Below are 19,253 nucleotides of genomic sequence, written 5' to 3' on the forward strand. Positions count from 1 at the left end.
TTAAGAGGCACAATGTTATTAGCTATGGTTTAAAGAAAAGCAGAAAAAAATCTACTGTATGCTATTTTCTTTGAGCTATTTCTCAAAGAAAATAAAGGTTATGCTTTTTATTATGCAAACAAAGATTTTCCATAGGGAGTAGAGCTAGACAATATTGAATGGATGCTTTCAAAATAATGTACAAAACTTTGTCTTAGCCAGCTGAATGTTTTTCTGTCTATTGCCATTAATTATCTGTAAATTAGCTGTGTAAATGGTCCAGAAGTAAATTTACTTCAATCAAAAGGTGCAGGTGTATGTGCAGAGGAGAACCCTCTGCTTTTTTAAGTGCTGCTCCTCGTGTTTCATTTTGCAAAGTTATGACATAGTTGTATTTCCCAGCTATTCCTCTCTTTTTGTAAGGAACAGATGGAAATGCAGTACTGAGAGATAAACAGGCCCTTAATGATCTCAACATCTGGAAAACATGATTGACTAGCAATACAGCTCTTCCAGGAAAATAACTTTTTATTTTAATTCATAACACTTTTTGTGACTCTTGATAATGAGTGAAAAATGGAGATACTTAAAAATAAATGTCAAAGTTTTGCCTGCCCTGTGAACATTTTTCCTTATGACTATTTTCAGGGGTGCAGAGCACCCATCGTTAACTCTGATTTTACTGTGAATCGTGCATTCTCAGGATTGTGCAAAAAAGACTAATTTAATTCATTGCCACAACTCCATAGTTCTGGATTGTTAATATCGTGCCTTTAGGTTCAAGTTGTGGTCAGAATAAAAAATTAAAGTGTGGTTTGGCTTAGTTCTCTAGTTTCAAATGTCCAAAGGGATGAAAAGTGCTAGACTTCAATTAGGAAAGGACAGAGGAAGAGGGTGGGAGTGCCACAAACTGCCTGCAGACAAGGGGATAAATACAGATAAACCTTTCTAAAAACGATAAGCGTTATCCTATCAAAACTTTGACACAACCCTGAACATTCAGAGAGTAATGTTCTCTGAAATTAATGTAAAATTCATATATATTTCAAAAGTCCCAGAACAGAGGACTTGAACAAAGTTATTGAATAGGGAAGTTATTCACCCCTCAGCATTAGAACATGTCTTTTCTGTGGTCAGGACTGTGAATTAAAACAGTCTGTCTGGTTTGGCAGACTTTAATTGTATTTAATAGGGGATTCATACCCTTTTCATTCAAAAAGCTAATAACACATTTTTAAAAATTATGGATTTTCTTTCTCTGTCTTTTTTATACACGTGCACACACATCCATAGGAATTAATATATCAGGAACATTTTCCCAGAAGTGGAAAAAACAAAAGTTGCCCATGCAATATGAGTAATCCTTAGAACCACCTGTTGGCTTTGTCAATATGCTGTATATCCTTGTGTGGGTAGGTATTTGTAAACATTAGCCTTCATCATTCCCAAATTGAATTAAAATTCAGAAAAGGCAGAGATTTGTCACTCATCCTATTTTCAGTAAAAATAAGTGCCTTCTCTTTTATTTTTATTTTTTCCTAGCATTTTTCTTATTGTTCCACTGAACATCATACTCCAGGTTTTATGCAGCCTAAAATAACTGTGAGAATTATGTGTTCAGTTAATGTTTGCCACTAGTAGCTACAATACTGTGGTTAGCGTGAAATAATCACCTGTGTTTTGATAGCAGCTCCTCTGTCATCACAGATAGGCAGGTTCAAGGTTGCAGAAAGCACAACTCTGGAAGTGTAAACTAATTCATTCTTTCCTGCTTTTATTAACAGTTCAAGTGGACTCCATAGCTCAAGAGCTCAGGTAAGAACTCACGTTTATTTTTTCAGTTTCATTTTCTGATTATATTGATAAATTCATACCAATGGTACTGCTGTGAAATAGATAATCCAGCAAATTATGCATTATGTAGATATTTAGCACAGATGTGACAAAGGGTACTTGATGTAGATTCACTTTTTAAATATACCAAATATAAAAGCAAAATGTTAGCATTAATTATGCAAGCATGATCAAAAGTAATGCAAAGTGGGCAGGATTCTGGTATGTTGTTGTTATCTTCAGCCTGTGCCAGGACACACAACAGAAGAGTATATTTTCTGATCAATCTTCAGTCTTCTTTTTCCTGTAATAAATATTATAGTATTTTAGCATCTGAACATTCTAATAGATATTAACCTTTATAAGGTTTTGTTAGATGGCTTCTATAAAACTGATAGTTTCTGTATACTAGTGTGAATTCTAAATGCACAAACGGCTCATTCTTCCTCAAGTACTTGCTGAGGTTCCATATTTTGTTGAAGTAGCAGAGAGTGCTTTTCAAATTTGCACAAAGCGTAGCAATCCATTCAAAACCATAAATTCTGCAAGGATATTTCAGATCACCAAATATCTAGTAAAAATTTAACATTACTACTTCAATCTTATCAATATGTGCATCAACTCCTAATAACTGGTCCAAGAGCTTAGAACAAACCCTGGAAAAACTAGTACATTAGTCAGTACCAAATCTTCAAAAAAGAACACATACCATCAAATTCAAGTTTTCTCTGGGACAAGCTCACTCTTCATGTCCCCCAAGGAAAATATGTACAGGTAGCTGCAAATTCCTAGAGTTATTAATGGAAATTGGAATGGACTACAGCTACAAACACCGAAAGCATTTTTGCAAAAACCCTTAGAAGTTTTTCTCAAATTCTTTTATTTTGCCTACGCTCACTTTTCATCACATGCTACTGAGCTGCTTTCTTAACCACAGCAGGCATCTGAAGTATGTGCTTGTTGGTTCATCCACCTAGGGAAGAGAAACATCATCATGTGATTTATTTGATCAATCAAAATGCCACCGTCTCTTAAGATAGGACATGAAATATTAGCAGGAAGTTATTTACAGTGAGGACATACAATATTTTAAGGTTTTGTTTTCTAATACAACTGAGGAAATTATGAGTTGCTTATAGATATTCCATGAACAGAAGTGGAGGCTAACTTTTTGGATAAATTATTCATGGTGAGTCACTCATTCAGCTCTACTGTGAACCACATTTTTCTGTACGGCTTCAGTTTCCTGAGATTTAGTGCTTCTCCTTTTTCCTCTATGCATCCCTAATTTATGCACCAGAAGGATGCATTAATCCAAAGAGGCAGTCATCCAAAAATGAGGATGGTCCATGTGTTCCTAAGAGAAAAATGTTTGAAAAATAGAGGATGTGCAAGTTTCTGCAACATCAGGGAAGCTGTAATTTATGCATTATCAATTACTATAGCTTTTCCCAAGTAATTTTGTTTTTCCCCTGTGAAATACATGCTATCTTAGAAACTACTGTGTAACAAATTACTCTCTCTGTCAGAAGCATGGACTACCTTCATAAAGAAACATACATTGGTTTGAAACAGTGAGCTAAACAGCCAACAAAGCCATTGCCCAGTCCTTAACTTGCTCTTTGTAATTTCTACAGTACCAAATTCCATGTTGGGTACCTCCACAGTCAAGTGTCTTTAATGGCATACAAGTCAGGTGATCAACTTTTATGAATCTATTTGTTTCTGAAAAACTAGAGGAAGAGAGGCAGGGGCTACCTTTTGGAAATGCAGTCTTGAAATTGCATTCCTATTACTCATACACGTATTATTGTGGAAAAACTATTGAACATTCCTCAAGAATTAAATACTGAAATAGTCTGTTGTGTTCCCTGGATACAGATATTGGAACCACTGTCTTTTCTGACCAAGGTTCTAAATGCTGTGTTGGCTGAGAAATTTAAATCCATGCTTAATTAATTTCCCCTTTTCCCCTGGCTTATCCTATCTGACAAAGCACTTTTGCACTCCTTATTGAGTTTCTGTTACAAAGTGCCTTGGGATACTTCTACATGAAAGGGACTACATAAGCTTACATGCTCATATTGTATTATTATTAGTTTCGTAACATTGATTGGTTCTAGAGCATTTGTTAGCCTTTTCTTATTCTGCAAGTTGTGCTTCATAAAAGTAGATAATTAAATAAATGAAAAGCAAAACAAAGAGTTATGATTACTAATTAGATGCAATAATGCATTAAAATTTCTCTCATCTAAATTTCAGGGGTTGTATTCTTGCTAATGGCATTCAATGCTAAAAAATCTATTGAATTCAAGAAAGCCAAGATTTCACCCAGAAATATGGCTAATGGTTTTGCTATCATCTATCTTTTCCTGAGAAATAGGACCACCTTTCTGCATTAAAAGTATATTTTGAAAAGAACATCACCTTAAGGGCCAAGTTCAATTTTAATTTTTTTCTATTTAGTAAAACAGCTAAAACTTCTCTTGTGCTGCAATGAGTTTTCAGAGGACAGTACTTTTCTTCCAGGTACACAACTCCTATATGTGTCAAAATTGCACTTATTTCATGTAATTATATGAAATAATGAATCACAAATTTCGATGTTATGTAAATAATTTTCTTTATGCATTAATATTATTAATACTGATGTGTTATTACTTCAGATTTATAAGAACTTTTTTTTTTACTCTATCTACCGTATATGCTGTGGTGTTGAAGCATAACATGCTAAACTTAATAAGTCTTTCAAAACAGAGCTGTTGCTCCTTCCAGTGTTAATTATTTACTTATGAACTTATGAAATGGTATGATTTTTCATTTAGGAATGTAGTATTGTGGTGATTTCACTGGTAGCTAAACTACCCACGGGAAGAAGTGAATCTTTTATCACAACATAAGCATAGCAAAGCACAACATGTGGTAGGAGTGCTGAAGCCAGAAGATTTGTGTCCTGTACATTTAGGCTTGAACTTCATGCTTTTGGGCATAACATCTCTGTTGTATCCATCTTCTGAAAAAAGCAGAAAGAGGTCTTCTCTTAGATGATTTAGTCTTGGACCAATGAAAGGACCAGGACCTTCAGCTGTGTTCAGGATTAGAATGAAAACCAAAGGGAAGTGAGGAATATTGGTGTGATGTATTTTCATTACCGTGTTCCATTTAACAGATGGGCTACAGTACGATGAACCATCTGTAGGTTATGGAGTGGCATCTGGGTCAGACCAAGGAAGAGCAAATTGGATCGATCCACGCATGGGATTACAGAAGCATAGATCAGTTTGGTTAGGTCCATATCTGAATAGAAAGGGTTTCTTTCCTGGGTTAGATACAGGTGAAATCAAGTCTTTCTGTCTTCAGTCACTAATGATTAATGAAGACTCCACAAGGAACTAGTGTTTCAAGTCATGGAGAACAGTGCTGATCTTTGGTGGGAATAGTTACACGTCCTCTTACTCTCTGTAGTGTTAGATCATTTCTTCAAAAGGACCATTTCTTCAAAAGTAAGGAAAGTTACTTTTTATTTGGAACTCTTGTTCCAGATGTTTTTAGACATTTTAGGTATTCAGATAAGTTGAACTGTTCAGTGTGAGTGTATAGGGATATGAGTATCTTGAAAGTTTTAGCAGAGAGAGAATAGAGCAGAGCTGTCTGAATGCCTCTTTGGTAGACAGAGTAACTGGACGCTTCACCTTTTGCTAGACAGAGTAACTGGATGCTTCACTTTTTGCTTCTGTCTCTTGATTAGTAGGGTGAGAAACCAGCAAAGCAACCCTGCAATCAATGATACTGAAGTATTTCAGAAGGTTTACATTACTGAAATATATTCCTTAACTTTATCCAAAATATTTAAGAGGTGTGTCAACATAAATAACAGTATCGATAGCATACTAAAAAGCATTTTGCTAACTGAAATAGTTATTACATATTCTACAATCCTGAATATTTTGCTAGTTTCCTCTAATTACTGGTAGGTGTTATGTATCCAATTATATCTGAACTCTAACTTCAGACAGTAATGGAATGATGGTAGACAGTATGATAGACAAAAGATGATTTGGCCACTCAGGAAAAGTTCATCGCATGAAATAAAAGGACTGTGCGTGCCTAGCTGCATTTTAAAAGGAACGATTCATTGGTAGCTCTTTCTTGAGCTTCATAAAATAAGCATTTTTTTAAGAAATATTTGTATGAAACAAAAGCACAAGTCTGGCAGATGACCTGATGAAGAGGTGAAAGCCGTACTTAGGTGATGGAAGAAGTGGTCACATGAAAAAAAAAAATGACAAAAAGGCACAAAGATGTTCCTCAGTAAGAAATGAGGTTACAAATCATTTCTGTAGCTATCACCTTCACAGTGCTCTTATCCCATAGCACTGCTTAAAAGTGAGACAGAGACTGAGAAAACTGTTCGTTCCCAGCCTGCATCTGGAAAAACTGTCATGTTTGTCCTTTGGGCTTGGCTTCTGTTTCCATAGGATTTGGTCATAGACTCAAGATTTTCTGGAAACTGCTGGGGAAAAAGCACATTTGTCATAATCCTGAATAAGCACATTTGGAATAGAACTGAGGTGGACTCTTGCGTTTCCTGCGGTCTCATCTGTCTCCCACTGGCAGAGAGCGTGATACCCTCACAGTCCTTAATGTGATTTGCTGAAACAAAGTGTGTTCCTGAGTCCAAATAGACTTAGTAACAAATGCTAAATGAACATGGTCAATAGTTATATCTACTGCCAGGATATTTACCCTGTTTTTTTGCAGACATGTCAGAGCTTGACAAAAAGTCTTTTTTACAATTGAAGAACATGTGTTGACAGCATACATTCCCAGCTCTCCTCCCCAGTGATCCTTATGATGGTAACTGGCTGGGACAGAGTTGTGCCAACTTGTCAGTCAAATATTTCTCCATGATACATCTAGATTAGGCATTTCACCTGGGACAAAGACCTGTGTCACACTGTTTCTATTGATAACTGTTCTTTAATTAAACAATGGGCATTAATCTCAAGAGTACCTATTCCCAAAGTCTGGTAACAGACTGATGAGTTAAGAGTATCTAGTGCTTGCTCTCTAGCTTGGAAAAGAACTTCCTCCCTGCCCTAGCCGTTGTAGAAATTGAAATGGTTATGGGGCTTTGAAAATATTAACCTCTGCCTCTTACTCCATGATTTCTGGTGTAATTAAGGCTGTCATGTTGTCATCAATCATACTTTCTTAAATTCCCAGTAAATCTTGTTCATTTCTTATTCTGTTCTGACAACATTGTTAGGCTTTTAAGGAATTTACTCTGGAGAGCTAGTCAGTACTCTCCTCAAAGAATCTGTGGAAATTTGTGGTTTATGCTAAGGAAAAGTGATTTTCTAATTGATGTTTGATAGAAAACATTGAATAGTCAAGCATAAACAAACAGTGAACAATCGGTGCATGGTGCAGTTTACTGTGAGGCAAAGGTAAGTATATGCTGGTCTCAGAACTAATAAAATAATAGTGCTGGAATCCACCTTATTATTATATCCTGTATGTCATCTATTATCATAACTAATAAAACAAGCATTAACGTAAATTGTAATGGCAAGCAATTTTATAGGTCTGTCATGTTGAAGCTCCTCCCTTGTTTCCTCCTTCATCTTCCAGTTCCCCTCTAATTAGCCATCAAATTGTGAAATCTGCAGTGCTGTCATTCCTCACCTACCTTCCCTCTGCCTCGCCTCTCCTCTCCTCTCCTCTCCTCTCCTCTCCTCTCCTCTCCTCTCCTCTCCAACATATGCTTTTCTGTAATAGTTTTACATCGTATGTCAAATCCACATCATTTTAATTGTGGCTGCTAGGCTGGCAAGATAGTTATTTGCAGGTTTTTTTCTACCTCAGAGCTTCTTGCATCTTTGAGTGTTCCTTGCCTTGAACTAAACCTTGTACTTATTTAGTATATTACAGGAGACATCTTCCCCACCACGACTTCTGTGTTCATCAGCACACAGCAAATGTTATCCTCCCAACCCTACACAGGAATTTAAAGCTGAACATGCCTTAACGCCTTCTGCTGGGTGACAGAATGTATTGGAACTTTATAGGCCCAAATGGTTGTTTCCTCTTATAACAGATCTTTTCACTATAGATGACCGCAAGCCATACAGAGATTGAAATGCCAGCCGGTGACTTCTGCCTCATATATATCAATCATGAGTTAAATATTATGGCTGGCTGAATTGCTCTGTCTGACTGATGTCAAGGGTGGATCCAGCCAAGTAAAAGCAAGCCTAAACAGACTGTGGACAGCCTGGAGATAGCAAGGAAAGGAAAAGAATGTAGCCATGGGACCTCCTGCTACATTAAAGGGAAGTACTGGCTCCTGACAATGAATTGCTTACAGTCCCATTGTCTGTTATCAAAAAAAAAAAAAAAAAGCTTATCTTGCTTATCTTATCTTTTTTATGTATTCTCTAATCAGACTGTAGTTACCAGTATGCTTTTTATTTGAGCATTTAGTGGTGTTAGCAGGCTGACCACTCACGTGCAAGGCTTTCTGGATGCAAAGGTTGTGTGGATGATCTGTAGATTTGCCTAGAAACTTAATCCATTCTAAGCCAAATTCTTGGCTTGGGTCCCACTGGAATTTATTGACCTACTGAACCTGGACAGATTGAGTGAGTAAATGAAAAAGAGGCTAGGGAGGCTGGATTTGGCCCAGATCTTGGGCATTCATTCATATTACCGAATTTAAGAACTTCTTGAGCTCCAGACAATAAAAATTAAGTTTCCTCCAAACTGGCTTTCACTAAAAATAACTTACCTATTAGAAAAGGATCCAAATATACAACTTAGTCATATAGAGTTCTTGATCTATGAGCTATATAAAGACAACATGAAGAAGTCATCCATTTCATTAACATAATATTTCAATTAGAGGGTTTATGTGCATAATTTTTTATGTGATCTGAATATCCTTATGATCCGACAAGCTTGTAAACTGAAAACAAGAAAACCAGGGAAGATAAATTAAATCTGTGCTATCCTTCTCCGAGTTGCCTTTCCTGTGGGGAGAACTCTGCTAAAATAGCAAACTAGAGTTAAAAAAAAAAAAAGGAGGTTGTTCTTTTTTTTTAAAAAAAAGACATTTCATGAAGCCTATTGCAGCCTGCAATTGTTGTACTTTAGCCTCAGGCATCACAGTGAGCTTGAGGCATGGGTAGATTTCACCATAACTGCATGCCTTTTCCTATGTTATTGCTGACTTACCATTGCTCCATTCTTTTTACGTGCTTCTTTTTATTTGCTCAATCATTTCACAGTCCAGTTATTCTTTTTGGTCAGGTGGCCTATAACATTTAGTTTACTGTCTGAAACATCTCCAAGCTCAGTACATAATGACTTAACACCATTACCCGTTTCTCCCCAGCCTCTTCTTATGGGGGCTAATAAATCCTCTTTCACCAACAAGGCTATGGCAGCTCCTTTGCTTTTCTTATATGTCTTTTTAAAATAAAATATATGTTTTAATATCATGCTCCAGGCAGCTATCAGTTATGATACCATATTTTCTCCACAGTATTATCTGTCCAGTTCTTTTCCTTTTTTCCTAGCTAAACCTTTCATTTGTGTATATAGACAAATACTTTAATACCCCCAAGTTACTGAGCTTATTATGCTCTATATTAGTGTTCATAAATATGAATTTCCCTTTTATCTTTCTTCCCATATATACCCCATGTGCATTCCTTTTATCTTGGTTCAGCCCTGGACTGAACTTCTCACAACTCTGGCATTTTAGAAAAAGAGCATTGCCTGTGTAAGGCAGTAAACTTTTCTACTTGTAGAAACCCCTTTAACCCTAGAATGATTGCTACAGTGCACAGGAAAAGTTCCCGTCCATTTCACAGATACAACTTGTAAGCCAAGTGTACGGGTTTGTTAGAAAGGGGTGAAATACATTTTTTGTCCACACGTGATATTAAAAAAATGAGAAACAGTCATATTTTCTTCAATTATCATTGGAATAAGTCATGCTACTTCTGAGTTTATGTTAGAGCCAATTCACCGAGTCTAAATGAGGAGCAATTTTTTTCAACACATTTTATTGGTTGAAGTTCTTCCAATTTCAATGCTTAAAAATGTTGATGGAAGGACATTACTTTTACCTGATGAATTCTCTCAAAATAGTTTTTCAGGGATTCCCAGCTGGAGCTATTTTCCAGATTATTTTTCATGATTTAGGCTGAATCTGTGGAATACAACAAGCTCCATCATGAAGTCTAAATGTAGATTGTCTAAAAGTTACTATCGCTCGGTTTACTTTATAAAACACAAGAAAATGTTAATGTCAATAACTCTGTCTCCAGATGAGCAATCAGGGCACAAACATGTTTAGCCTCTTAGCAGTGATAAGAGCTCAGCAGTCCTTTCCAGGACTGGCCTGAAAATTTCACCTGTAAAAACTCACATCAGAGTTCTATTAACAAATGGTCTTTTTTTATATTTTCACATAAAGCCATAAGTTTTTGTTGGCATAATGTTTGAATATATTTTAATACGTAAAAGTTATGTAAAAAAATTAGAAAAAAATTTTTTTCTTTTTCTGGTTTAACTCAATCTTCGACTGTAAATGAACTTTAGCTCACCCTTGTTGAATTCATATTCCAGTATCCATGGTCAGAAGTGATGCAATTTACTTTCTTCCTTTAGATAACGTTCTTCTCTCTCTATGTATAAAATATATGGCTAATCCAAGTGTCTTAAAATTAGTTTCTATCTTGTTTTCTGAATCTAGGACTTGTCTTTGTATATAGTCAGAATATGTGAATTCTTTCACATTCAGTAAGTAATTTCATAGTGTTGGAAACACCACCCTAGTCCTTGGATGCTGAATAGTTCTTGCAGACCTGACTGATGCTGTGGATTTTCAGTCTTTCTGTGGAGACTCCAACTTCTGGTTATGATGAGACAGTATGTTAATACCATCTTTCTCTCTGTTCTCACTTTTAGAACAACATAAACTGAGAACACTGTCACTCTTGATTCCACTGAGCTATAAAATTTACAGGCACTCTTTGCAAACAATGAGGGTTAGTTAAGGAAATGGAACATAAATTTGACCGTCTTGAACTGAAGACAAAGCAAACAATTGACTCATAGTCATTCTCCACCTTCGTCCCCAACCACTGTTGTTCATTTAAAGTTGCTGTAATTAACAGAACTAATCAATTGCAGTGATCAGACTACCAATGCTCTCTTTCTTTGGATTCTGACATTCCAGCTCCTTTCATGAATCTCCAGCATTCATGGTCAATGTAAACAATAACATCAATGTCATTTCAACTGACTTGCAGTCCATCCCAGGAGCAGATCATCCCCTTCCTGTATCCAGTGCCAGTAATCTCTCTTGTTCATCATCAGCTTATGAGGAGCTCGGGATTTTTGTGTGATTTTTGGGGAACAGATACTTTCAGCTATCGCCTAAAACTCTGGAAGCCATTGTGCTAGAGACTTAGACAGAATCCAGCTCATCTGTTTCTTACAGAACAAGCAGATATAGAAGAGGACTAAGATGGGGAGACATTCAGAATTTTTGTTCCCTTCAGGTACCTCTGATTCAGTACAGTCTAAACATTTTTAGAAGAAAGCCCGACCATGACAGACATTTGTAAGCTACTGGTTCACCTGTGAGTGACAAGTCTCCCTGAATCTTTGAATACCAACTTTTCCCCCATAAGGAACATTTAGTATTTGACTTAGGCAGCACCCTATGGCATCTGCAAGTTTGTGAACAAAACCTGATCAAGGCCTAACGCAGCAGGAAATGTCTTTACTCACAATATGATTAAGGAGTAGTTGGGCTAATCTTTTTTTAACTACTGGTGTGAAGTTAAATCGTTCTGCAAATCAGAAGATGATGTCTCCTTTAACTGTAATTCAGTAACCTAACGCTTACTTTTGTAGTATAGTTAAGTAAACAGTCAAAAGGCAATTCAGGCTAAGAATTTAAAATTATTTTCTCCACAAACTCAAATGTTCCACTAATTATTCTTGCACAAATTCACATGAGGAGTGGGCTCCTTAAATAGCGTTAGACAATAAGTGTAAGTACTTTGGTATTCGAAGTCATTTATTTTCTCTCTTGAAGCTAAGGAGTGTACATGACATGCAGTGTGTTCTGTTCTTACTATTTTACATGGCATCCATTACAGGCATTAGTAAACAGCAGTCGTCAGGCTGAACATACCCCTGGTTTTACCCACTGTGGCGATTCTTAGCTCTGTTATCATGCTTTATCAACCTTCAGGCTGCTGTGAATAAGAAAATAATTCCCCAGGGATCTGGAAGTCTTGCCAACAGATTAACAACAAAAAATCCTTGCTGGCTACAAAGTGGTTAAAGGTCAGGTTAAAGGCTTGACAAACACATCACTTAGATGAACCAATTACCAAAAAAAAAGACTAGCATCACAATTTTCAGCAGTAGGAAAAGCTGTATGTGGTTAGGACTGCTTAAAATCTCTCTTTTTTCTTCTGAGGCATTGCTTTGTGATGGGGCTCAAAGCACCATTCTGCCTGTGCACTACCAGTGTCTGCCCATACCATCCAAGATATATTCTGAGCAGAAATAAAGGATAAAGAAGGACCTACTAAATTAAAAAGAAAAAAGAAAGTATTGAGGTGTGAAATACATATGAAAGATTTATCATGTTTGGGTTTTTTTTCAACACATGCAACCAGGTCTTGTATGTCTTAGATTTTAAACTCTTTGCTCACACCATGATAACTGACACAAGACTGTTTTTGGTAACTGAGTCATTGACTAAAAAAGTAATAATAAATAATCTTCTCATTATAGATACTACTAAAATGATTTATTATTCATAAAATTTAAATACAGTTACATTTGGAAAAAAAACCATGTATTGGCTTTGGGCTCATAACAAAAAGAGCGTCTTCTGTTTTATGAGCCTCAGATTACCAAATAACCTTGACAGCTGAATCAGTGTTCCATGACAACAAGCAGGCCATTGATAAATAGCAACAAAACTATTAGACGTTGAATTTATGAGATGAGTAATAGAGAAGCTAAATTATAGGTTTACCATTTGAAAAACTACAGCTTGACAAATCTGTGCTAACGTACGTGTGTGTATGTGTGAATGTACATAAGCAAAAGAGAGAAACAGGAACTTTAAGACAAAGGTGAAATCGACATGCCATGAATGTTACAAAGGCATAAATATATTCATGTAGTTAAATTCCCAGTGTCCATTATCAAATACTTAACAAATCATGTGTAAGTACTTGAAAAAGCAACCACTTGTGAAGTTGTTTTTTGGGTTTATTTTCATTTTTATTTTTCATCACTACAAGGTAGAAAATAAGGTGAATTGCTGGTACAAGGTAGATCTTTAAACTGTCTCTTGCAAACCAATAGATTCCAGTTAAAACTCAAAACCAGAAGTTTAAAAAGTTGCTATCAAAAACAAGAGTATATTCTGTTGGGGATGAAAAATCTCTTCCTGGCCCATGGAAAGCAATTTGCACGTCCTAGGAAGCATGCAACAACCGTGTTTTGACATCTTCCTGTAATCAGAGTGGAAGGCATCAGGAATGATTTTACATAAAGTTGAATCTCCTGTGTTCACTTATTTTAAAACGATGGGAGCTATTGACGAAATCTGGGTGAGTGGCCGTTCTTGTACAGGAAAAGGATATGATAAGGACAAGCTAATGCCTCAGTCTTTTATAGAGGAGAAACTTTCTAACATGAGCAACGTACTTCCAAGCAGATTCATGGGCCTGCTGTCCTGACATTGATAAAGTACCTTTTGATTTACTGCTGTAAACTGTGGTAGTTACAGTCAAGTGGGATTCTTGTGCTCTCATTTCCCAGAGCAGGTCTGCAGGTGGCAGGTGGCAGCAGTACCCCCGCACTGGTCTTGACGCTGGTCTGCTAACATCTGAGCTGGCCTCTCTTTCACAGCTGTGGTGAAACACCAACATGTTTAATAGCAGTTGTGCCAGGCCACAGTGGTGGGCTTGTAACATGAAGCTACTGGAAAAAGATGGAGCTTAGTGAGCAAGAATACAGCAATCATCTTACCCTCCTATCATGTTTTTCCTTAACTTCACTGGAAGATATACAATAGTGAGACAAATTACAGGATTAAAGCTGAAGAGCTAGATGAAGTTCTGTGACCTGTATTGCGCAGAGGGGCATACTGGATGATCTAATTGGATCCTCTGTTCTAAAAATCTATTAATTATGCTTGTGTAAGAAACAGCTGTAGCTTCGTCAAAGGGGAATTAAACACTGGAAATTCATCTTGTCCTAAACACTCTCACAGTAGCTACTGGAGGTAAACTTGAAGCTTGACAAATAAATGAGAAAGATCAAAAGCAAACCTAGTGAAGGTTTTTGTTAATATAAACAATTGTGTGTGAAGGGTTTTGAAACATTTGTCATTTATTCAATTTTCCTGAAACAACATGAATGGTATGAACTGTCGTTCACAAATATGAATTAAGAAATTCTTGGTTGTATTTTCTAAAAAATAAATTATGCGTATTTGTCTGCAGTGCCTCCATCTCTGATATCTGTTTTATGGGCATCATTTCCAAGGGGACACATACCATTGTGATTTTAAACTTTAATAGGATATTCATGTTATCCTTTATTCATAAACAGAGAAATAACAGAGAAGCCATAATATATTCAACTACAGCAGGTGCTTAGCGTCCACTGTTCCTGATGTCCATAGCATTTTAGCTTTCAGAAGATCAAGAATATCCCCTGTGTTTAAGATGCATATGGCAGAATTCTAATGTTCCCCCTAAAATGCAGATCTTTGTATTTCCATGTCCTTCGTGTTTGCAATGATGGATTGCCAAAAAGGTGCTTAGCCAAAAATGGGTATTTTTTTTAACAAAAAGCTCAAGTTAGTCATATGCTTTCATCCAAAACAATCAGAACCTGAGCCAATTTAGTGCACATAAGATACCTTGGAAGGATTAATTTATGCTGTTGAGCTTGTAATATGTGTAACCAATAGGAGTTCTCTGCATACATGGATTTTTTGCAAATCTTTCAGCTAAGTCAGTGAGCCAAATGCAAAATCCAACACCTAAGGGCATCGTGTAGATTTGTAATGCACCCTGGAGGTGCCTAAGGTCGAGCAACCATTGAGTGGATTACACAGATTCGTATATGTAGTTTTTTCATCTCTGACAGATATAATATGACCACTATTATTTGTACTACATAAATGTCTTCGAATACTTGGTGTGAGAGAACAATGAAATCATGCCAAATCACTTACACAAAAAGTTATTAATAAAAGAGTATTGAAGGTTCAGGGCTCCTTAGTGAAGTGTCGTATGATGTAACAACTATATGTCATATAGATCAGCTGCGTGGTGGTAAAGGCTTTGCAAAATATCTGTAGAAGCAAGTTAATATGCAGATCAATATGTGGATCTCGTAGGAGCTGAAAGAAGTATATCAAATCTGCCAAAAATCTTCATTTTTAAAATAATACCCTTTCTTCTGATGTTAGTCATCTGAAAAGTTAGGCGTCTAGACTGGGTTAGGTCTTTCCCAGGGGGTGCCTCATCCTATTTATCAGATAGATCTAGTTTTAAGTGGATTGAATTGCCCTCTGAAGAAGCTTTTTTCCAGAGTCTATATAGAGACCTGAGAAGAGCTTAAACTAGGCATTTATGACTGGGGTTAATGAAGACACCAACGCTTGGGACTGATATTGAAAGAGGGACCCTTATTGCAAATTTTTCTGAAAGTAGAGTGTGTTTCACACGCGTTTTGTGCTGTTGAACTCAAGGACCATGATTGGATATCCATGTAAAGGTAATGGAGCCAAAGGGTGAGGATGTTGTAGTATAACTGGTGGTATATTTTTCCTTTTAGCTGTTTCTCTGGATTATCAACCCAGACCACAGTTTTGTTCATCATTTCCTGGGTGTATTTATTTTACTGCAGAGAAGGTCTTAGATTTTTTTAGGATGTTTATTTAGGATTAAGGAAGTTGGGTTATGGGTTTTTTGGTTTTGTCTTCCTCCTCATTCCCCTTCCCCTAAACAGATTTTGCAGCAGTTAAAAGAAATGGGACTTGTCTGTGCCCTGAAGTACATGAGCTAAAATTAAATATCCACTAAGCACAACTTGCTGAAACTGCAAGTGAATTAATATTTTGTCAGCCCTTGCTTTTATAGTTAGAATTAAACTGGAGGATGGTGCTATTTTTTAAACGATTTACCCCTCACTTCTACTTTTTTCTCTTTCATTGCTGATTGATTATTGCAGTGCCTACAAATGCTCCATGGCTAAGAAGAGAAAAGCCGAAGAACAGATATCAGGTGTTCCTGTCAACAAAAGGAAGTCCCTGTTAATGAAACCTCGCCACTACAGCCCCAGCTTGGAATGCAAAGAAGAAAATGAAGACAGGACGGATTTACAGGAAGAGATCAGTGTCCTTGAAAGAAGCTCAACTCCAGGTAGTCATGTAGCATGGCTCCTCTTGAACCTGAATTCCAGAGGAAGGGAGATGTGAAACAATATTTTCAAAAAAGGATGCAGAATGTGTTTGATTTCTAACAGAGTTGGAATGGTGCATTTCTGTATAGGTTTGACCACCGTACTTCCAATTATTTGGTACAATAACTCGTCCTGGGATATAGTAAATTCTTTGTAGGTCACATAGAGAAACAACTACTGCACCAGGTCAGATATGGAGCAGCAATTGCTTCTCCACTAGCTCTGTCAAAAGACAAGGTTAAGCCCACCACTGAGAAAAACACACTTATGAAGCACAGATTTTCACTGGAATATATAGAGCTCTTAGGAAGGAAAAAAAAAAGCTTAGCAAAACATTGTTGACTTTAACATTTAGCAAAGCAATTTCATGCATGTGACTGCTACGTACGTTCAGTTTAACACAATTATTAGACTCAGCACTTTTATACTTGTTATTCCAACTCTGCTAAGCCAAACATGTCCAACAATTTCTAGAAACTTCTGCAATGTGTATGGTGCAAAATATGGAAGAGGATGGGGAGACAGAAAGATATAGCTACAGCGTGTCTTTATTTCTCTCTCTTTCTAATATAGGTTTATATATATATTCAAGATAAACAAAAATTATCAAACTAAACTGTCTGTCACATATTTGTTTAAGAAGTCTGCACAAGTTGTTAATAAGGCAAATGAGGAGAAATTAGTGGAATACATTCCACGTTTGTTTTAAAGGGAAAAGTCATCAAAAATAGCAAAGGTCGAGATAAAAGCAACACAATCTGGCCCTGGAAAATTAGTAATTATAGATACTATGAAAATAGAATGAATTTATATTCCACTCAGTTGCTGCTTGCTACAGGATTTTAAAGGATTTTTACTTTCCACTCAATTTCTTATACCAACTTCTCAAATATTTTGGGAGGACAGCATGCTAGACAGCATCTAGGCTCCCTCTCCCACAAAAGGTTCGATCAGGTGATCTTTCAAGGTCCCTTCCAGCCTGGGATGTTTCATGATTCTACAATGAACTGAAATTAGGAATTTACATCTTTATCCACTCCAAAAAGAATTTCCTTAAAACAAAACAAAACCCCCAGATTTTATGCATGTGAATACTATAAAACAAATAGAAGGTGACTGCCTTTCAGATTAAAGAGTCAAATCATGGTTCTATCAAAATCAGTGGAGGTTTCTGTTTCATTTCTATGGGGCAAAGATTTCAGCCAGTTGTCACTCTTAAGTATTCTAGGAAGTCTCATCCAGGGGTCTGCATCCTGTCAGGTGAAAGCCTAGGAGGGAGCTCCCTCTTTGAACAGAACATTAATTAACAAGGTGGCACCCAGTGTCTTTGTCTTTTGGGTGACATTACTAAGCAAAATTCATCAAGAAAAAGGTTCCATGGTTCTCAGTGCCTCTTCAGCCTGTAAAGAGTATTTCCATCTCCTAACACCAGAAACCTGAAGGGAAGCTGTTTGAGTAAGAGTTCTTGTAAGGTTTGGGTTTTTTTGTCTGGGGGTTTGTTGTTGTTGGTTTTCGGTTTTTTTGTTTGGTTGGTTTTGGGGTTTTTTTTATATATATATATATACACAGATCTTAGCTAATTTTTCTTGTATTGATTCAGCCTGGTTCCTCGCCATCCAGATCTCCCTCAGTAATGTGCTTTTCTTTCCCTTGCATCTGTCCTCTGCACAGCTTGAAGAACTTGCTGAAGGGAAAGCACTATGATGGCTGTAAAGGTAGAACTTGTGCCATGTACAAATGAACCTAAGTTATTCATCTGTTTCTTTTTCTAAAAGAGATCAAGTGTTGGGCCAGGTCCATTGATATAAAAGTAGGTCCTATTTGCACCTAGACCTTCAGTAAAAAGAAAAAAGCCACCTTATTTCAAATAAATTAATTTGATACCAGTGAGGTTTCTCGCAAAGTGCTTTTGTCAGTGATGGTCTATCACTGACCTACCTCTTTTGCATTAGTTTTGCCAGCTACAAAACAAATTTCAGTTAAAACATACAGCTGGTCTGGGTTTACTTGTAATTTCTTAGTGTAATATTGCTCATTTTATTATGAACTCGTGATTCTTGTCAGTTGATGAGTTAATGCTTTGGTTCATTGATTGATGCAACTGTAAACTAAGCTGAGTTTTGATTATTTTTAAAGTAAATTTACAGCCTGTAGAAGGAAAAGCAAAGCTGGGACAGCTGAACCATTAAGACTGCTTCAACAACAAATTTTTAAACACTGCATTCAAAAATTGCTTATTATTTAAGGAGCAAAAATCTGTTATCATGAATTTATGTAATTTTCCATCCTTCACACAGAAAAATAACTGAAAAGATCTGTTCCTATTATCAAGTTTTATCTTGTTTTGTTGGGTGGGAGACTTCTTTTAAAACTATAACTTCTTACTTTTTGAAATGGCCCATGGATGGGACTCTGTTTTTTTCCAAATGGCAGAAGAGCAAAGAATAAAAACCCGTTTGTCTAAAGTTGATTATAAAGCCAAATCATCATTCTTACTTGCTGAGATGTGAAAGGACAGCAGACTTCTTTATTCAGAATAATGCAATGTGTGTGGTACTAGACCAGCTGCTGAAAAGTTACGCTAAGGTTTACAGACATTCTTTTTAAACACAACTTTATGCACACAGTGCACAAGGCCACCTCTCCCCGCATGAGTCCAATTTTCTGAAGAAGAATAAGAATTAATCAATATTTTCTTTTAACATATAACAAACAGTTGAACCAAACAATTATGTAAACTGGAAATGACCCAAAATGCTAACAGTTTGGCAGCAGTAAAGTGAAATGCATTGTGGTGCACATGTGCATTTTTGTCCCCCTTTTCCCCTCCACAATAATCTGCACTTAATAGGAATATTTTAAACTATGTAGCTAAGCAACAGAGGTAATTGTTGCTTTCTAGAGCTTTTGTTAGG

The 19,253-nt window shown here is 36.5% G+C and overlaps 1 protein-coding gene across 1 annotated transcript in view; it reads left to right on the top strand.

The window, feature by feature from the left end:
- Positions 1-1,763: 1,763 nt before the first annotated feature.
- The window catches only part of ST18 (ST18 C2H2C-type zinc finger transcription factor), a 63,175-nt gene continuing 45,685 nt past the window's right edge, over positions 1,764-19,253 (top strand). Inside the window, exons 1-2 of the mRNA XM_054191608.1 lie at positions 1,764-1,794; positions 16,108-16,298. Coding sequence (XP_054047583.1) covers positions 16,124-16,298 — 175 coding nt within the window. The 5' untranslated portion in view covers positions 1,764-1,794; positions 16,108-16,123. The remainder of the gene's footprint in view (positions 1,795-16,107; positions 16,299-19,253) is intronic.

The sequence above is a fragment of the Rissa tridactyla genome, chromosome 2 (assembly GCF_028500815.1).
Source record: "Rissa tridactyla isolate bRisTri1 chromosome 2, bRisTri1.patW.cur.20221130, whole genome shotgun sequence".
Taxonomy (NCBI): Eukaryota; Metazoa; Chordata; class Aves; order Charadriiformes; family Laridae; genus Rissa; species Rissa tridactyla.